This window comes from Macadamia integrifolia, chromosome 3 (genome assembly GCF_013358625.1).
Source record: "Macadamia integrifolia cultivar HAES 741 chromosome 3, SCU_Mint_v3, whole genome shotgun sequence".
In the NCBI taxonomy this organism is placed as follows: Eukaryota; Viridiplantae; Streptophyta; class Magnoliopsida; order Proteales; family Proteaceae; genus Macadamia; species Macadamia integrifolia.
In genome coordinates this window covers 32845633-32860931 of record NC_056559.1, presented here as the reverse complement: position 1 = coordinate 32860931, position 15299 = coordinate 32845633, and the positions used below count along the sequence as shown (strand labels likewise).

Below are 15299 nucleotides of genomic sequence, written 5' to 3'. Positions count from 1 at the left end.
AGATAGGTTATGATATTATTCCTCTTTTTCAGCCTTATTTTACTAGAGTCATATTGTAGCAAGCATACGAAGGGGTTTGTATGGCTGGAGATTATAGGGTTCTATATTTTAGGAACCTTATCCTCAGTCCAAGTCGTGGGAGTTTATTTCTCCATTTATTTACTGTAATAGTGGACTGATTTAGGACACTCCAAGTCTCTCAACGTAACAGGATCTAGTTAATTAGGAACTCTTCCAAAAGTAGTCTATGGATTGAGGAAGTTTCCTTCTCTTTTCCTTATTATTTTAGTCCGTTTAGGATACTGCTACATTAGTCCATCAATTGGTAGTTTAGAGTCCAATTTTATTTTCTTCTTCTATTTTACAGCTTTATAAATACATTGTACGGGTTCATGATTTCTTGATGTATGAAATTTGGTAGAATTAGAATATTGAAGTTATGTCCTCCCTTGGTCATTCTCCTCTATCTCACCCACGATTCCTCTCTTCTCCCTCTTCTCCCTCTTCTCCTCCTTTTCTCCCTTCAATTTGACCCACTATGGCAGTCCATAGTAGCAGATATGGTAGCAGATATCTTCCCCCACCCCCTGCCTACTTCCTCTCCCTTGTTAGACACTATCTAGTGTCTAGGATATCTTGTCTTCCATTTCCAGAAGACCTCATGGTAGGGGAGATAATGTTGTTTGGTCTGCATCTTTTTGGGGCTTTTAGCTCCAAAGCGGCAGTATAACGCACCTCTTTGGATAATGCATCTTCTTTTGATAGCACATCTCTCCACTTCATCCATCATATTTTAATCATTTGTAAAATATCATCTCCTATATCACCTTTATTTATGATTTAACCCAGATACCCAAAACAATCACTTTGCAAAATCTCCCTCTCATCAATTTTTCAATACCTCAAGTCCTCACTATCTGTCCTAGTGTAATTATACTCCGTCTTTGTTCTACTTATCTTTAAACATTTCTATTCTAAGGTTGATCTCCATAACTCCAACTTTGAGTTAATCCTTGCTTTTGTCTCATCCACAAAACCAATATCAGCAACAAAAAGCATACACCAAGTAACCTCATCTTGAATGTCTCTAGTTAAATCATCCATGATAAGTGCAAACAAATAAGGGTTTAAAGCTAATCTTTGATGTAACCCAATTGTAATTTGGAATTCACTATACCAAAATATCATATGTATCTTTAATTATATCCACATATTTACTTAAACGATTCTCTTCAATGGTACTTGCCAGCTTAACTTTCTAAGGACTTTGTCATAAGCTTTTTCTAAGTCAATAAAGACAATACGGAGATCCTTCTTGCAATCTCTAAATTTTTCCATGAGTCTTCTAAGTAAATAGCCTCTGTCATGGATCTTACTGGGATAAAACCAAATTGGTTCTCTATAATAGTAGTTTCTTGTCTCAGGTGGGTTTCAATAATCCTCTCCCATAATTTCATAGTATGACTCGTTAGTTTTATGCCTCTATAGTTATTGCAGCTCTGAATTTCACCTTTATTTTTGTAAATCGAAACCAAAGTGCTTCCCCTCCATCTATCTGGCGGTTTACTTATGCTCATAATTTTATTAAACAGCTTGGTTAGCCAAGATGAACCATAGATCCCTAAGCTCTTCCTCTATTAGAACCTTATCTGAGCCTGGTGTCTTGCCTACTTTCATCCTCCTTGAGCTTCTTTTACTTCAAACAGCCCAATATTTCGTACATATCTCCCAGCTGTTCTAAGCAATTGATTGCAACTTTTCTTTTCAAATCTGAGAATTGAGAGTACATAAGCTCCTCTATATATAGAGGGCAGATTAGCAGTCATACCATAACCAGGAGTTAGACTCCAAGTAGGATTAGGCCTTACATAATAGGAGTTGGACTCCAAATAGGACTAGACTAGAATTCTAACATGGAGTAGGTAACTAACTAGTCATTCACTAATAGAGAAACCTAAACTGATTAAAACTGAAATAACAAAGGAAATAGACTGAAAACAGGACTCTAACTAAACTAATGAATTAAATCCCGTTTTCTTACATTTTACACATATTTAGGCTCATTAAAGTGGCCCATTACAAAGAAATACATGGGATCAAAAGTCCAACACATACATAACTCAACCCAAGGCTTATTTGCAACAAAATAAACCCTTTAAGTGACTTATCTACATCAGGGAGAGATGCAGAGGGCGGGGAAGAAGTGGGAGCTGCAGAGGGCAGGAGGGAGAGGGGAGAGAGATGGATAAGGGAGAAAGAGAGGTTGCAATTTGGATTTCTTAGGAATCAGAAAAGAAGTTATGGATAGGGGAGTTTGGGTATTTATAGGGCAAGAATAAGGGAGTGATAGAAATTAACCCTTAGACTAATCATGTTGTTCTTGTCTACTTGAAGACCTATCATGGAATGTAAGGAAGATTCTCATTTGAGGAAAAGCAAACATAATTACCATATAAGGCCTTCAATGAATGAAAATGTTTACAAGAAGCAAGCAAGAAAAATATATTAGAACAAACAATTCTTCGATTTATAGAACAGTTAAAAAACATTCAGAGCCAGAACTGCCAAGATATGTTGAGAAGCAACAAGCAATCATCAATATATGGCATTAAAGATAATCACACAACAAGAACATTGCACTGATAAATTCTTCCATAAAAAAAATAATAAATAAATAAATAAAAATAAAAAAAAACACTTGAGATGAATACAGATCATGCAAAACTTGGGAACTAGTCTACTGCCAGAACACATCTCTTACAGGTGATTTTTTTTCAATCTCTTCAATAAGTGAAGTCCATGCATCAAAGGCTTCTGGACCTTTAGCAACTAACTCCTGAAGTTTTCCCTCATCAAGGCCAACTGTTCAGAAAAGACCACCAGGTCATTTACTAATTAATTAGGATGCAAACTGATGATGTTAATAGAAGAATTATCAATGTGCTATAAATAGAGAAGCTCCAATTGAAGCAAGTAAAATATCTGTCCCTTATGAAACTAGCAGGTAAAAATCAGGTCCTGAAGAACCACGTGAGCAGTTTAGGAGTAAGTACCGCAAGATGTGAAACAATAGTTTGCAGTATTAAAAATCTGGGAATTCAAAAGATAAAAAGGGAAGCCTTAAATCGCGTTCCTCTCCTGGGAAACGCATTGTAAATATTTCATTCATCCAAAACAAAGGGGAAAAAATTAAAAGAATCTATGGAACCTCCAGCCCATCAGCCTTAATTCTACATTGAGAGCCAAAATGTAAAAGCAGCTTAATAACTTTCATCCAAACCTAATTACAACTAGAACTCAGCTAAACCATGATGCATCCCTATTTCTGGATTAATTAAGAACCAAAAATAAAAGAAACCAGACAATTTCTAGAATCAGAACCCCTGGCCAGATAGACATAGTTACAGAATTCCCAATAGATTCAAAACTCAAATTTGGGGGTGTCCTTCAGCAGCAAGGCTTCTGAATTAGCTAAGTCCCATTAATGCAGAATCAAACTCGAACCAGGGAAGAACCAGTGGGAGACCAATTGCAACTGGATCAATGATATAGGGGAAAACAATATGTATAATAGAATTTTTTTTCCCTCTTTTTCTTTTACATATGAAAGAAGAAAATAAAGGAATATGACATAGGATTCACCACCTGACCTATAGCTTCACCACAATAGGGCTGGAGCTGTATCACCACTGTCCCATACTTCTCAGTAACTCCAAATGTTCGTTGCCGAAACCTCATTCCCCCGTTTCCCTCTTCTAATAATATGTAAGAGAACAAAGAAATAGAAACTAAATCTCCCTAGTAACTAGACTTGGTTACAAAAATAGAAACTACGTAAGGACAGCACAAAATATAAACTAGATAAGATCTTTTGTTTTAGGCACAATCCAACGACTTCCTCTAGAAACTCCTCTTCACAAAAGGCAGAGGCAAATTCCACAAATCTTCTCCATGCAGAGATCCCATGAGCCCCACACAATCTGCCAAATATTCCATGGATTCATCCCCCCAAGGACCCATAGAGGCCCCTAAATCTGCCAGCATATTTGATGTAGGGGGTTCCTAGGGGACTAGGTTTCCTACAAGATTAACTAACTAGGTAGGGTTACCTCAAGGGACTTGGGTAGACAGGACAAAATAAACTCAGCAAACAAGATTTAACATGAAAAATAGAATAAGACTAATAAACAAAGTAGCAAAGGGCAATAATAATCTAGGAAGAAAAACACATAAACTCACTCAAGTTTCAAGGGGAAACATGGGGTAGGGAACATGGCAGCAACCAAAAGTAGGCTACAACACTAGTTTATTAAGCATCAAAAGTAGATAGAAACCCCATGCTATATGCTCTAAAATCAGTTGTGCTAGTAATAAGAAGACCAACAATACTTAAGGCAAACAGTGTGGTAAATAAAAGGTTAAACAATGGCAAAAGGGGGGGTGGGTTTTAATGGAAGTAACGGGGTAAATAATGAGGGGATAATTGAGGGAATGGGAGGGTTTACTCTATACTTATCTGCTGCCCAGGCCTGAGAATAAAGGGAGAGAACCCAGATTCGAAGAAGATGTCCAACAGCAGTCTGATTGTTGAAAAGAGATCAGCAGCAGCCCAGTCCTTGTCATAAAGGATAACAGCAGCCCAGTCCTTGTCATAAAGGATAACAGCAACCCAGTATTGAAGAGAAGATCAGAAGCAGTTCAGCATCAAAGGCAGCAGCAACAGTTCAACATCAAAAGGTAGTAGCAGCAGCAGATGTTGGCCAGCAGCAGTAGACAGTAAGCAGCAACAGTAACAGTATACAATAGCAGTTCGAGTCAACAATCCAGCAATAGTTCCAGTGAGAAAAGGTATAAAATTAAGAGAGGGAGGGAGGTAAGAGGAGAGAATAAAGAGAGAAAAAGCGAGAAAGAGAGGGTGAGAAAGACGAGATTGAAAGACAAAGAGAATCGTGAGAGGGGTGGGGGGTTTGCTCCTTGGCTGTTTTTTCAATTATCATTCATTGATTAGAACCGTGGCCAATGGCCTTACATAAATAAGAGACTAATTACTAAAAAGAAAAGATTATTCTAGGAATGCTATTTCATAAGCAAAGAAACTTTCCAAAAAAAAATCAATAGGACAATTACTTAGTTTCCTAATTAACTTAAAGATTCAAATAAACAAAATCCTAGGAAATCAAACTACTAAACTATCAGATTTGGTGGGGGCCACACAATCTTGGCAAAATTTGGAAGGAGAGGACTCGATCCAGCGCTGGAAAGGCTGGATCGAGCCTTCCTTTCTTCTTCTTCCTTCTTCTAATCCTCCAATCACAAAGAAAGTTGGGTCTTCTTCTTCCTTCGGCTGTACGTCTTGATGTCCCCATCAATATTCTTCTAGTTATCTTCTCACATAAGGAAATAATCTCTCCAACATAACCTCCACGCAACAGCCAGGCTGGGTGTTATGACCCAAACCCAGATATAGGTAAGGATACAGCCCTCGCGGGCAATGATCAAATGATCCAAAACATTCCCCAAAAATCAGGCATATAAGAACTCATAAAAATTCAAGTGTCAAACAAATAAAACTACTCAAAGACAAAATATCCCAAAATCATACCTACTGGTGGCAATCTAAGGTGTTGTTCCAAAATTTAAAAAAACTCTTTGTCAGAGTTTACATGAAACAGCAGCCTACTACAATCATCTACTAAAGAAAAAATCGAAAGCTTCAGGTCGCCCTCAAAATCCGCTCCAAGAATATCTTCATCTCAATTATCTGTGATGTTAAAATTGTGGATTAAGCTCAACAGCTCCGTCATGACCCAAACCCAGATACAGGTAAGGGTACAGCCCTCACGGGCAATGATCAAATGATCCAAAACATTCACAAAAAATCAGGCATATGAGAACTCATAACAATTCAAGTGTCAACAAAATAAAATAACTCGAAGATAAAATATCCCAAAATCATAACCTACTGGTGACAATCTAACATGTGATCCCAAAATAAAAAATAAAAATAAAAACTTTGTCAGAGTTTACATGAAACAACAACATACTACAATCATCTATTAAAGAAAAATAAACTAATAGAAAGCTTCAGGTCGCCCTCGAAATCCGCTCCAAGCATATCTTCATCTTAATTATCTGTGATGTTAAAATAATGGATTAAGTTCAACAGCTCAACAAGGGAAAATAGTAAGAACACATCACAGGACAAACAATCAACAAAAATAATGGTTAAAACAAATAGTTTCAATTTTTCAAAACATATTTTTAATAAAACACCATTATTTAAAAATATCTATTTTTTATCACACTTTAGCCGGCACTGAGGGAAATAAGCTACCACCACCTATAATACGAGAGGGAAACACGGCCCCCACGATTATACAACACACTGTCATCACCACTCTGTGACTAAATATACTCCACTGTGCACAGGGGGAATAAGTCTCGCAACTCAACGAGACACCCCTCTCTGGTTTGGTACGAAGTAGTCTATTTACCCTCACATACTTTCTCTTTTCACACTTTCACAAAATCACCGTTCATAAAATCACTTTCTTTAAAAACACGAACATAAGTAAAATCTCCACGTAAGAATCAACATCGATATACATCCCACTAATAGTCACCTTCATCAAATATTAGTTACTCCCATAAACTCATGTCACACATAACCACAATTTAAAAAGTATAAATCAGCACATATCAACGATACAAGCACACCAAACATCACATCATGCAATCAATCCACACACCTGTGGTGTAATTCCACTATAATCCACTTACCTCCGTTTGTAAAAGTGTTACCTCCCCTTTGAGTCCTAAGTGTCTAGGAGATCCCAATCTGAAATTAGTAATGGCCTATGTTAATTACTATCTCGCCTAAGATTTGGGTCTCATAAAGAATATTATAAGTGGTCCCTATGAATTGAATCCTAAGCCTTGATACGAAATAATATTAGATTTGGGTCACACTGTTTGGGTCCCAAGAAAGAAACCAACATCTGCAACTTAGGATAAGACCCATATTGGATCACAAAAAAAGAATTAGCAGAACTAACAATTTAAACTAAGGATAAGAGAAAGCTTCATTACCTAGAGTGAGCAGAAAAATAGAGAACTAGGCACCAAAATCCCTTTCCTTTCCCTTTCTTTCTCCCTTTCTTTCTTTATTTCTCACGATTCTGCTTTCATCCCTTCTTTTTTTATTTTTTCTTTCTTTTTATAGCCCACACCCTTTCTCCGTGTCTCTCTCTCTTTTACTACTAACAAGATTCGAACCTAGGACCTCTAGATAGTCAAGGGACTAAACGCTAGGCTAACTCATTAAGTCATTAAATAAACCCTAACTTGAAATATTTAAGTGAGCTTAGAAAATAACATAAAAAGATGTATGTTCTAAGGTTCCAAAATTTGGGGTGTTACACTGGGCCCCATGAAATCTAGTAAAAATGTTCTAAGTCCTGTGCTAGACATATCTCCATAGAATCTCCTACAACAGAACATGGACTTATTGATACAAACTAGGGCTTTAATATGAACAATATCATGGGCTTAGATGGGCCTGGGTGTAGCTTGAACAATAGGCAGAAAAAGGGCTTGGCTGGGGCTTAATAGAATCAAAATATGGGTCCACACTGAAGCTTGAACTTTTTCAGTTCCTATGATCATGACGTGTACGAATGAAAATTGGCTGTTTCAGCCTACTGTTTCAGTTCCTATGATCCTCCCATAGCTTAGGACATCATTGACCTAGCCCTACATTTGGTTATTTGGTGAGATGCCTTCCTTTGGTTGGTGAGATGCTAACTTAGGCCTTGGCAGAATCCTTGGTTATCTCCCTCTTATCTCTTTCTTACTTCTTCCTCTATTATTAAAATTGCTCAATTCTGGTTGTATTCTCACCTCCCTGCAATCCTGTCAATTGAAGATTCTGACTCTCTGCATTATTGAGTTCCAGATGTTGTCTACTTTCTGATTTTGAGTATAGTTGTCACAGCGCCAAGGCAAACCAAGGCAGTTGAGTGGGTAAAAAATTAAGGCCACCAACAAGGTGGAAATAAAAACTGGTCAGGATGCATATGCGATGCTTTAACTATGATTCCAAGCATTAACTGGCAGCTGGTTTCCAGTTTCTGGATTCTGCAGTGGATTATCAAATATCAACTGATGATCCAACCATTGGATAGGCTTGATATTCTTATATAATATTCCCCTAAACATTATAAGCCTTCAACCAGCTTTGGGTTTAGTTCTGACCTGTGGTTGTTGGGTTATCAATATTCCCCTATTCTGGTTCTACTGAATAGGATTCTTTTAGACTTCAGAATCATACCATCTGGTTATTCTGAGATTTTCATATGTTGTCCTTCTATACCAGAACTTCAATCACATATGAGCTTTTGATCCTGTAATTCTCGAAAAAATCCTTGGTATTCTAAACCCTCTCTTTAGGTTGTTAGAATATACATCATAACTCCTCGAGACAGACCTGTACCGGAACTCATGTCATATGCTTTTCTCTTTTTTCATTATTATTACACAAAAACTATCCAAAAGACATAGAAACATTCTCCCAAATAACTGGGCAATCCTTACTTTATTTGTTGGTACGCCAAATAAAAATATTTTCCGAAGAACCTAGAGGTCTTGGAGTTTTTGTCCATCACTGAGAGAGTTCTTGTATTCACGAATATTCAACTTTCAAGATTATTGTCCCTACAGTTCTTTGTTACTGCAATTCACCATATTCAATCAAAATATCAAATCCAAAATGCAGTTATTTTATCATATTATGGAGCTCTTTTGATCATAATCTACTAATCTTTGAACAATCCCAGAGGACAAATTATCAAGTAAATTAGAAGAAAAGTAACACAGATGAGCCATATAAGATCAAATGGAGGAAATTTACCTGGCTCGCCAAGAAGCTCTGACTTTTGGGGTGCACCCATTAATCTGACGAAATGTCTGGACTCTGGAGTTTATCTTCACTCCTGAGTCCTGAATCCTGAGTTCCTGACTTTCTTGATATGACTTTTTCGCGGGAACGGAACCCTAACGCGAGCAAGAGGACCGTTTAAGCGCAGAATATGAGAAGCTGCTTGACAAAGGATACTATTGTCAAAATAAAAGAAAAAACTAGAGAAATAGACTCTCAAATTTATTAAAAAAATATATATTATTATTCATTCCCTGACAACCAAATTATACCTTAGGGTATGTTTAGATGCCTAATAAACAAAATAAAAGAAAAACAAAAATTAAATTTGATGAGAAAAATAATTGCATAATCAATCATTCAATCATTATGTCATCGTGAATTTTATCTCATTATATTTCTTTTTTTTTCTCAATGCTCGGAGATAATGGTTCAACCACACTTACCCCTAACCCTAAGATGTTGATTTGCGACACGTAGCTGGCATTCCTTTTGTAGTCATTTCACTCCATTCTATAAGCCAAGTAACGTAAATTATTTGATGAGTAAGATAAAAGGTTGGAGGATTTAGGGGGAATATTAAAATGATAAAAAGTTTTATAAACATGTCATGTATGAACAAGATTTTTTTTCTATTTTTGTAGCACATAGGAATAGATTTAATGCTTTCATCTTGCACCAAAAAAGAAAAAAACAAAAATTTTATCCAACGGTTCAATTGTAGACTACAGACCATGTTTCACTTCAAAAAATAACTATGAAAAATTTTCATACTATATGAAAACGAGCCCGGATTCTATGCAATTATTGCATCGGTGCAATGAACATCCAGTGGCTGGGAGCACTCCAGGGCACACCCCAAGGTGCTTCCAGTCGTCTAAATCCTCACTACACCGATGTAGTAAGTGGAGGATTTTTTATGTAAAAAAACATACATCTTTTAACTATATAGGAAGAGGGATTGTTGCTAAACTACATGACCTCTGCATTAGCATGTGGGCCAATGACAATGTACACACATCCATCGACGAGGGGGTGGTGTGGTCATTTTACCCCTATGTTTGGGTGCAAAGGCATGCTGCCAGGTTGATTTCCAATTTGAGTCTCCATTGAGTCATCAAGAGAGCAATGGTTTAGATCCAAAATCATGACTCTTAATAATCGATCATTAGCCAAATCATGGAATATGTAACAAGATCATTGACAATAGTCATGCACAAAGATCCAGTTAAAAGATAATTCAAAACCAAAAATTCCATCTTGACCCAAACCCTCAATTAAGAAAATACATGTTAATCGTTAATCTAGTAATGGGCTTATGCTGTTCATTTGTCCTGGAAATTAAGACAGTACATTTATCCCATTGTTGGGCCGATACTATTCATTCAGCCCAAACACTAACAGCTACGGCCCATTTCACAACAAACAAGTCTTTTGGAAATTGACATTGACAAAGCCCAACCAGATTAACCAATGTTTGACTAGAATCAGCAGAACCCAAAAACTGAATAGGTCTAGCTAAGGTTCCGTTTGATTACAATGGGAATTTAAAGGGAAAGAAAGTGAATTTTTCATACTTTAAAAAAAATGTTTATAATCATTACTCCATATGATTGTATAAACTACTTAATTTTTGTAATCATAGTAATGATATATTTTACATGTAATTTTTATTTTACATATTATAGCAAAGGGTTTTGGATGCAAAGTAAAGTGAAATTTTATAACCAAATATGGAATCATATGAAGTTAATGTTAAAGTTAATTGGGTAATGATTACAAATGTTTCTCTTTTTAAGTATGAAAATTTCACTTCCCTTCCCTTTAATTCCCTTCATAACCAAACATAGCCTAAATGATTAGTATGGGGTGGGTCATAACACATGCAGTTTTAACCCTGTTATGTGATTTGAATCCACAATCACTAGGTCGAAATGGAACAATTTTACCATTTCCCCGAGATAAACCCTCTTAATGTCCTTTCAAGTTTTAACATATAAAATAGCTTTATTCTAATCTAACCAATCAACTTTAAGACATCGTGCACACTTGGACCTTGGCTTGGTCGTGTGCAGTGCTCAGTGGAATACCTGCCTAAAGGTTTGTCACTTGATCTTGGTTTGCACTAATTTCATTGCTTTCCAATAAGTGTGGCATTGGGTTCTTGTTGACTCCTTTGTGGGTCTTGACCCCTATGTGGATCTACTATGTAATGGCCAATAAGCCCTTGAACTTGAATACCAAAAAAATAAAAAATAAATAAATAAATCAAGACACCATTTCACCGTGCGATGTAAATCTTGGGACAACCACCATTTTTGGCTATGTCCAACATTCATCTTATGGATTACTTTATGTACATTTTATTCTTCAAAATAATTTTGAAAAAAGAACTTTGACTAAGAGCATGGCTTACATCAGTGCTCTCATATGTGTCTTTCTCTCCTTCCCTTGTGAAAAATTACATTTATTCTTTGTTACAGCATTAAGACAGGTCCCTATCTCTCAGACAGAAAACCACTTCCCAATTTTTAAACATCCAAAAACATCATTGATTTCCTAGCAGAGAGAACACTAACCATTGTGAAATACAAAACAATACAAGCCAAGAGAGAGAAAAGTTTTTCTGAATGGTGGCTCTGAACTATCCCTTGCCTCATTCCTATCTCCATCTCATGCAGTGAACCCTTTCTCTCTCACTTTTTATTTTATTACTTGAGATATGTTTGATATAATAAATGAAGAAAACATAATGGGTTTCTTTTCCAAGAGTCAAAGCTCTATCTTGACATTATTTCATTCATGTCCAATTGTTCATTCTATGCATTAGAAACACATGAATATAGTATCTCTATTCAGTATGAGAGGGACATAAACAACCTCTGTGCACATTCCTAGTATGTGAGACACTCTCTTTCTATATTGTCTAATCATAATGGTTTTTACATATAAATAATTACAACTGCAAATAATGAACAATAGTCTTAAGTATTGTTGAAAATATTTATTCAAATCATACATGATAACATGTGTAATAAGGGGGATAGATTACTTATTTGAGTCATAGACGAACTTAAGTTATTACATCAATCCTGAGCATCATGGACAATGTCATGAACATGAAAAACTATAAAGAAATTTAAGGAATCGATAGGTTGAGTCCTTCCAAATGATCACTCTTCTTAAGATTGTAGACACCCCCTAAGGTGCAAATTGGGTTCTTGTGAATTAGCCTCCAAGATGAAACGGTACATGGTCGGTTATCTAATTAATGTTGTTCTCAAACAACTAGGCCACTAAGAACACCAAGAGTTATGCTCATTTGGATATAAACAAATTCAATGTATAGAAAAAATAAGGAGAAAAACAAAGATGAGATTGTCCCCAAAAATTGTCAAAGAATAATGGGTTTAACTCCCTCCCTTTATATAGTAGAGGAAGAGACACCATCAAGAGATATCTTCAAATGATATGCCCAAGTGTCATGTTTTTTCGTGCAAGACATATTTGTTGACCATTCGAACATGTCTTCCAAGAGTCATATCTAGTGATCATTTAGGTGCCTATTAAGGGAAGACACAACTCTCTAACAAACATTTTTATAAATTAAAGCCAATGTTTTGAATCATCAATTTTAAAAACATTTAAAATATCAACATATGACACTTGACTAGGTAGGGGAGGAGGAGATTAAATAGAACATGGTGAGGGCTTTGATGAAGGTCGAGAGCAACGAGTCTACAACGATCATTCCATCTCGGCATAAAATAAGATGAATTTCAGCACTAAGAGTCACAGTACAATGAAGAGTAGGGGTGTCAATCAATCGGGCTAGGCTGGTCTCAATCGGGCCTAGTCGGGCCTATACCCTCAGATAGTGACCTACCTATTTAAGGAATGAGTCGATCTTGGTGGGTCTCATGTCAGGGTCGATTGGGCTCCGAGCTTTAACTGGGCTAATCGGTTATAACCGGGCCTTAAATGGAGTAATATACCTATGAATCCTTAAACAATTTTTAATTGTCTTAGATTTAAGCTACTTTAATATATTTTATTAAATCATCAACACTTTAGAAAAGACATTACACTTAATTACATTCAATAATAGATAAAAATATCAATATATAACATATTCTATCTAAAAAATCAAAATACATATAAACGGTCTGGCTAAACATGTCAGGCATATTTGGACTTGTAAATGGGCTGGGCTGATAGGGCCGCTATCAGGCATACCCCTTGCATTGTGTATTATCTATTTATGAATGAGCTGGGCCTAAACCCGAAACATTTAATAATCGATACAAACCAGCTGGCCAATCTTTAAATGATCAAGCTCGATAAGTCGAATTGATGTGTGCTTGGGATTGACACCCTAATGGAGAGTTCTCTTTCTACGGACGCGGAGGAGGGTCGCTCAGCTGGGACCGGGAGCTACTATTGTTAATATTTCGACAATGATGATGACAATACTGATAAAGAATAAATACACTACTATCAGACACACCCAATACTGATAAATACTTCTTTTATCTACCAATAAATAAGTAAATAAATACTTCTTTTAAGGAAAATGTTTGGAAAAATTAATTAAGGTTAGTTTGTCATATTGTAAGGGGGATGATTAAATGCCTTCAAAACCAATAATGAGAAATATAAATCACATGTAAAGATTGCCAATTTTTATTTTTTTGATAATGACAGATATCCAGGATTTCGGCTTGACTAGTTCCACGGGTTGATACTGACCCCATAATTGCATAGATCGGATCATACCGAGATTGAATGAGAACCATTCAACTTTCATCAAAAGTAGTGAAAAGTACTAACTAAACACCTCGTCTTAATGGCTCCAATGAAGTAAGAGGAGTCGAACTTAGAACCTCACGCTTCTTAATGCGAAGGTTCCTTGCCAAATCCTTCCTTAAAATAATTGGATATATGTATTAAACCAAATAAATAAACAAACAGTTTAGCATTGTCACAAGTTATAACAAATCCTAAACCAAAGCATTTAAAAATATGAGACGATTGCCTTCACACACCCCATTTTAGAAGAATTTCATCAAACGTCTACCATTTTGAATCGTGTAGATGGATGATGTGACAAATTTTAATAGTTTGATTGATAAGACAGTCTTAGTCATGTATCAATTTCTGTAACTTAATTCAATCAAATATCCTCATATGTACTGTTTTGCATTTTCTTATACACATAGTCATGGATTTTAATGATTTATTTTGCTACTTGGCAACCTCTAATTGGAAATAAAGATGACACGTGAGCAGGAGACTTATGAATCTACTTGTACACAAAATTTGGGGTCCATCTGATTTTTCGTGTGGAAGATTTGTAAGACAATTTGGAAGGTTTCTTTAAGTGAACTAAGGATTAGCAACAATGTGGTTTTGAAACAAACTATATCCATGGTATCAATCGGTTCAGTTTTTCAATCCGTTTTTTGTTTGGTTCACAAAACTGAATTGAAACTGAATAAATTTTATAGCCTCAAACTGAAATCGAATTGGCTTGGTTTTATTGAGTTTCTATTCAATTTTTTATATTTGGTTTCATTCGGTTGTATGTGATCTTGTAGTAGGCTTGATTAAGCGAGGCACGAAAGAGGGAAATGAGCATGAGTGTACAATTATAGAAAAAAATTGAAATCAAAGTGAAGAGAATCAATAGTGGAATTCAAAGATGGAAGAGACGAAGTAAAAATTGAAATCTTAGAACTTGCGTTTTAGCTTTTTAAGGCTTATTTTGTGATATATCAAAAAATAGCCTGCCAATATACAATTGACACATGGCACCAAAGAGCTGTCGATGACCAAGATGACCCACAGAGGAAGGGAATCCTCATTAGATCGATGACCATGATAATGATTCGGTACAGAAACCTCATACCGTTACTAGACCAAAATAATTCAATTCGATTTGATACCAATAATTTGGGATGGTATCAGTACCAATTTTAGGTTTTCAGTTTTCGGTTTATGATACAAGTTAATACCCTTACCTGCGACTAAACTAGAAGCTCATCCCCAACAGCTACAGGACTTCAAGCCTACCTTTCCAGATTCATCAATCAGACTAGGTAACATGTCTACTAAAATAGACCACACATCGATTTAAAGACATTTATCAGAAAGTTGGTGAAGATCTTCCTACCCTACCTGTGATAAATACCTAATTAACTGTTCTTAGATGCATGAAAAAACCTCTCCCTTATTCACTCACATGCATTGTCAGGTATTTAAATTTGTATGCATTCAATGAAACCCACAAGGATCAACAATCCAAATTAGATGGAACAATCACCTTCTGAAGAATAATTAAGCTCTTTTTTTTTTTTTTTTTTTT

General features: G+C 35.9%; 1 protein-coding gene across 2 annotated transcripts in view; it reads right to left on the bottom strand.

Annotated features, from left to right (window-relative positions):
* The window catches only part of LOC122072642 (putative uncharacterized protein DDB_G0271606), a 28106-nt gene extending 19000 nt beyond the window's left edge, over positions 1 to 9106 (bottom strand). For both annotated transcript variants that reach the window (XM_042637014.1, XM_042637015.1), the window contains exons 1-2: positions 8909 to 9106; positions 2762 to 2862 (exon numbers count right to left, since the gene is read on the bottom strand). In XM_042637014.1, coding sequence (XP_042492948.1) covers positions 2762 to 2862; positions 8909 to 8948 — 141 coding nt within the window. In that variant the 5' untranslated portion in view covers positions 8949 to 9106. The remainder of the gene's footprint in view (positions 1 to 2761; positions 2863 to 8908) is intronic.
* Positions 9107 to 15299: the final 6193 nt, after the last annotated feature.